Source organism: Paroedura picta, chromosome 6 (genome assembly GCF_049243985.1).
Source record: "Paroedura picta isolate Pp20150507F chromosome 6, Ppicta_v3.0, whole genome shotgun sequence".
In the NCBI taxonomy this organism is placed as follows: domain Eukaryota; kingdom Metazoa; phylum Chordata; class Lepidosauria; order Squamata; family Gekkonidae; genus Paroedura; species Paroedura picta.
Genome location: NC_135374.1, coordinates 911,284 through 917,392, shown reverse-complemented (window position 1 = coordinate 917,392; position 6,109 = coordinate 911,284). Strand labels below are relative to the sequence as shown.

Below are 6,109 nucleotides of genomic sequence, written 5' to 3'. Positions count from 1 at the left end.
GGCAAAACTCCTTGTGTGCCTCTGCTGCCTCCAGCTGCCCCTGGGATGCCGGCCAGAGCTTGGCTCTCAGGAAGGTCAGTCGAAAGCACCTTCTGGCAAAGGATCCCCCTGAGAGGGAAGGTCTGGGGAATCTGGGGGGGGGGGGAGGGCTGCTGTGGAAAGTCATGTCAGACCACCCTTGGTAAAATGCGGGATGGATCCTAATTCTGTCAGGTGGATCAATAACTGGTTGACCATACTCAAAGGGTACTTGTTAATGGTTCAGCATCCTGTTGGAGAAGAGGGACAAGTGGAGCACCCCAAGGATCTGTCCTGGGGCCTGTGTATTTATAAATGATTTGGATGAGGGATTAGAGGGGGTACTTATTCAATTTGCAGATGATACTAAACTGGGAGGGGGAGAAAACAACTGAAGACAGCAACAGAATACAGGATGATCTTGATAGGCTCGAGAAGTGGGCCAAACTGAATAAAGTGAAGTTCAATAGGGACAAATGTAAAGTTCTGTATTTAGGTAGGAAAAACCAAATACACCAATATCAGATGGGGGAGACTGGTCTTGGCAGGAGCATGTGCGAAAAGGATCTAGGAGTCTTAGTAGACAATACTTTGAACAGGAGTCAGCAGTGTGACTCAGTGGCTAAGAAGGCAAATGGGATTTGGGGCTGTATCAAACAGTATCATGTCCAGATCACGGAAGGTGAGGGTACCACTTGGAGTCCTGTGTTCAGTTTTGGGCACCCCAATTGAAGAGGGATGTAGACAAACTGGAACATGTCCAGAGGAGAGCAACAAAGATGATGAGGGGTTTGGAGACCAAAGGAGGAAAGGTTGGGGGAGCTTGGTCTGTTCAGCCTGGAGAGGAGGCGACTGAGAGGGGATCTGAGAACCATCTTCAAGTATTTAAAAGGCTGCCATATGGAGGATGGAGCAGAGTTGTTCTCTCTTGCCCAGAGGGACAGACCAGAACGAATGGGATGAAATTAATTCAAAAGAAATTCCGTCTAAACATCAGGAAAAAGCGGTTTCTCTGTGGAACAGGCTTTGTTGGGAGGTGGTTAGAGATGTTTAAACAGGCTGGATTGCCATTTGACAGAGAGGCTGATTCTGTGAAGGCTCAAGGGGGTGGTGGGTGATGGGATGAGGAGAAGAAGAAGAAGAAGAGTTGGTTCTTATATGCCGCTTTTCCCTACCCGAAGGAGGCTCAAAGCGGCTTACAGTCGCCTTCCCATTCCTCCCATTCCCATTCCTTCCCATTACAGTCCGCCTCCCATACCCCCATGAGTGGTAGGGTTGTGAGTGTCCTGCATAATAGAATCCTAGAGTTGGAAGGGGCTATACAGGCCATCTAGTCCAACCTCCTGCTCAACGCAGGATCAGCCCTAAGCATCCTAAAGCATCCAAGAAAAGTGTGTATCCAACTTTTCCTTGAAGACTGCCAGTGATGCAGGGGGTTGGACTAGATGACCCCTGAGGTCCCTTCCAACTCTATTATTGTATTAATCTCTGAAACTCAAACGTTTCTCTGATTGATGCTGTGTGGGGAAGGTCTCTGGGCAGGCATGTATGGTCTGAGGCTCAGAAGGGGAAGCAGCAGCTCTACAGTCCGTTGAGCAAGGTTTGGAGCCCTGGATCAGACCGGTAGTCTGGGACAAGCGCACCAAGTTCCAAAAATGAAGAGCATCTCCCCCCCCCTTGCTCCTGGATCCCTGCCAGTGTGGTGCTGGGGACTCTCATCTTTCATGCGCAGCCGGCTGCTGACCTTGGTCTAGTCGGTTCTTGCAGAGCAGTTCTGTCGGTATTGACTTTGCCAGTCCTCATTAAGAGGGGGGAAGCCACACACCCTTTTTCTTTTGCCTTCAGTGCCATTCTCCCCCCCTCTTCAGCCTCATAGTCTTGCCCCCCAGCAGTTGCCTTTCCCTCTCTTGACTGCTTAACCACACACATCTCGTGGCATGCACCCACTCACCCGCCCCCCTCCCAAGTTGCCCCCCGCCTTCCCACCCTTGTGCCAGTTGCCTGCGAGCTGGAAAAACGCCATGGGCGGGCGTTTCCAGCCCCTGGGCTCTGTGGTTGACAACCCTGCTGTAGACCCTGAGCCTGCCTGCGCTGCCGCCATTTGGCCATGGCCCGTGTCCTGAGAGACTCCCACTGGCCGTTTGGAAAGACTCCTTGTGGTCACAAGAGTTGTGGGCTTGTGGAGATCAACGTGCGTCCTACGCATGGGAAGGGATCCTCAAGGTAGATCCCATTTAAGAAGTTCGTAGATGGCATTCAAAAAAGTCTAAGCAATTCACACGAAAACCTGAACAAAGGCAAAGTAACAATCCTCAGGGAAAGAAAATTATTCCTTTTTCTTTCTTTTTCTATTTCCTTCTCTGCCAGAACGACTTCTGGATACAGCAGTCGTTTTCACGTGCACTTCATCAGTGGCAGAGATCCCTTCCTCTCAAGATTTTGCACTTAAACCCTTCCCTTTCCACTTGCACACAATAAGAATTCCCATCAACCCAAGTGAGCAAGTGGAAAGGGAAGGGTTTGAGTGCAGAATCTTGAGAGGAAGTGCTCTCTGCCACTGATGAAGTGCACGTGAAAACGACTGCTGTATCCGGAATCTGTTCTGGCAGGGAATGGAATAAACGAAAAACAGGAAAAGGAACAGTGGAATAGTTTTCTTTCTCTGAGGACCGTTGCTTTGCCTTTGTTCAGGTATTGATGCTAATTGCTTGTTTTTGGTTTGTTGATGCCAAAAAGTGGCTTCGATTAAGATTCCCTTGCTGAACCAGTTGTACGGCTAGATCTAGCAGCAGCACAGCAGAAGAACGAAAAGTGAGCAGATAACTCTTGGCATGTGCAGAATTCTCTTCCCTGCAAGGTCTTCACAGCCAGGTCTATGGGATGGCTTCCTGCCATCTTGACTGGCAAAATATAACACCTTCTACCACACACAAGTAGAATCAACACATTTTGTTCACAGACGCTGCCTGAGGGGAGGCCATTTTCTCTGGAGGAATTTCAAGAGGTTGTCCCTGATTTCCTTGGTTCTCGCACCATAGATAATGGGGTTGACAGCCCAGGGGAAGAGCAGGTAGACGGCACTGATCAGGTTGTGGATGTCTTCTGAGGCGGACTTGGCCACGCGGAAGACAACAGAGGAGGAGAGGCGGGAGGAGTAGCCGACGAAGATGACCATCAGGTGGGTGCCGCAGGTGTGGAAGGCTTTGTGCCGGACATTGCCAGAAGAGATCTTCAAGGCTGTGTGGATAATTTTACTGTAGGAAGCGAGAAGGAAGCTGAGGTCCACGATCATGTCAATGCATCTCATTGCCATTCCTACCTTCTTGTTGACGGAGATGTCACTGCACGACAACCTCATGAGAGCCATGTGCTCACAGGCAAAATGGCTGATGACGTTGGAACGGCAGAACTGCACCCGTGAGGCCAAGATCACCACGGGGCCAACGATGGAGAGGCTCCGACCCAAGGAAGCAAAAGTTAGGAACATCAGGAGTCTGTTGGTCATGAGGTCTGCGTAGCGCAGAGGGTGGCAAATGGCGACGTACCTGTCCAGCGCCATCATGAGAAGAATGTTGCAATCCAGGACAGTCGTAAAATAGAGGAAGAACATTTGCACAAGGCAGCCCGCCAAGGAGATGCGGCTGGCGGGGAACACGAAACTCAGCAGCATTCTGGGAAGGATGGCTGAAGCCCCGCAGATGTTGACTGCAAAGAGGAGAGCGATGAGCAGATACATCGGGGAGTGGAGGTTTGCTTCTACCCAAACAGTGTAGATCAGGACGGAGTTGGCCAGGACAATGAAAACAAATAAGGAGAAGAAAAGGATGGCGAGCAGGTATCTGGATTCATGGATGCCCGGAAATGGAAGCAGGAGAAATTCAGCGTAGGAGGAGTTGGCCGTTCCATTCTGACGCCCACCATCCATTCCTTGGTGTGTTGGAATAAGAAATGTCTGGGATACAAAGGAGAAGAGAAGATGACTCTGTAGGGGACGGCAAGAAGGAGAGAGGTTCGTGAGATCATCACGTTCTCCCTTGCTAAGAGTCATTCCAGGCCGATATCCTGCTTCTTCTCAGAATGCCTCGACTAGTCTTGCTCTCTCTCTGTCCACTAGGGATGTACGTAGGACCTCATCTCTGCACCTCCTTTTCACTATCAAGTATGTTAGTTTCTCAATAACCAGTTCCTCTGGAAGGCCAACAGCAGAAGAAATGCAAGTCAGTAATTAGGCATGTAATAGTTTGAAGAGCAGGTTGCTGAAAACATCAAGACAATAAACATTTTTAAAATATCTGTACAGAGTAGGTAACCAGCCAGAACAGCAAAGGGGCCTTTGGAGGACAAGGTATAAAGGGATTGCTAAGGGAAGATGGCATAGAGGCTCAGTTACTTCTTTGCTTCTGTGTTCCCTATGGATCTAGCAGGGCTTTTCTTTATGGTCTTACAATGTTTTCTCTTGGCTCTGGGATTCAGGGGTGTAGAGCCTCTGCATGTGGAGGTTCTCTTCAGTCACCATGGCTAGTAGCCGCTGATAAACATATCATCCATGATTCTAATATTTTTGCCCATCCCGAATCTACTGATGTCATATACTTTTTTAGTAAAGCTTTTGACAAGGTTACCCATGATGTTCTGATGGATAAGTTGAAGGACTGCAATCTGGATTTTCAGATAGGTGGATAGGGAATTGGTTAGAGAACCGCACTCAAAGAGTTGTTGTCAATGGTGTTTCATCAGACTGGAGAGAGGTGAGTAGCGGGGTACCTCAGGGCTCGGTGCTCGGCCCGGTACTTTTTAACATATTTATTAATGATCTAGATGAAGGGGTGGAGGGACTACTCATCAAGTTTGCAGATGACACCAAATTGGGAGGACTGGCAAATACTCCGGAAGATAGAGACAGAGTTCAACGAGATCTGAACACAATGGAAAAATGGCAAATGAGAACAAGATGCAATTTAATAAAGATAAGTGTAAGGTTCTGCATCTGGGTCAGAAAAATGAAAAGCATGCCTACTAGATGGGGGATACGCTTCTAGGTAGCACTGTGTGTTCAAGTACAACTTCAAGTACAACAATATAGGCTAGATATCAGGAAAAAATTTTTCACAGTCAGAGTAGTTCAGCAGTGGAATAGGCTGCCTAAGGAGGTGGTGAGCTCCCCCTCACTGGCAGTCTTCAAGCAAAGGCTGGATACACACTTTCTTGGATGCTTTAGGATGCTTTGGGCTGATCCTGCGTTGAGCAGGGGGTGGGACTAGATGGCCTTTGTGGCTCCTTCCAACTCTATTATTCTATTATTCTAATTCAGCAGTGGAATAGGCTGCCTAAGGAGGTGGTGAGCTCCCCCTCACTGGCTGTCTTCAAGCAAAGGCTGGATACACACTTTTCTTGGATGCTTTAGGATGCTTTGGGCTGATCCTGCGTTGAGCAGGGGGTGGGACTAGATGGCCTTTGTGGCTCCTTCCAACTCTATTATTCTATTATTCTAATTCAGCAGTGGAATAGGCTGCCTAAGGAGGTGGTGAGCTCCCCCTCACTGGCAGTCTTCAAGCAAAGGCTGGATACACACTTTTCTTGGATGCTTTAGGATGTTTAGGCTGATCCTGCGTTGAGCAGGGGGTTGGACTAGATGGCCTGTATGGCCCCTTCCAACTCTATGATTCTATGACTGCAACTGGCCCAAGGTCACCCATCTGGCTCCACGTGGAGGAGGAGACGTGGGGAATCAAACCCAACTCGCCAGATTAGAAGCCATTGCTCTGAACCACAACACCAGTCTGGCTTTGTCCACTACAAGCCGCAGGGAACTGCCCCAGAGCTGGTCAGCCAGGCTAGCCTTTGGCCCCCTCCCCAAAGGCCCTTTCTGGAAGCCACCAAGCCAGCTGGCCCTTCTCCCCGTGCCTGAAGGGGCCGGCTCACCCTACCTGGACAGCTGTGGGCGGTTGGTGCCGGCGTTGAAGAGCGTGGGCGAGGCGTGAGTGAACTTCTCAGACAGCAGGTTGTAGGTCTCTATGGCGGCAATCGATGTCTTGCTTATGGATCCCCACCGACACCCGCATCAGCATGTGCTGGGGCCGCTCGGCCACTG

General features: G+C 49.6%; 1 protein-coding gene across 1 annotated transcript; it reads right to left on the bottom strand.

The window, feature by feature from the left end:
• Positions 1 to 2,594: 2,594 nt before the first annotated feature.
• Positions 2,595 to 4,773, bottom strand: LOC143840583 (olfactory receptor 52K1-like). The gene has a single exon (XM_077344199.1). The coding sequence runs from the start codon at positions 4,064 to 4,066 to the stop codon at positions 2,972 to 2,974; it is 1,095 nt and encodes a 364-aa protein (XP_077200314.1). The 5' UTR covers positions 4,067 to 4,773; the 3' UTR covers positions 2,595 to 2,971.
• Positions 4,774 to 6,109: the final 1,336 nt, after the last annotated feature.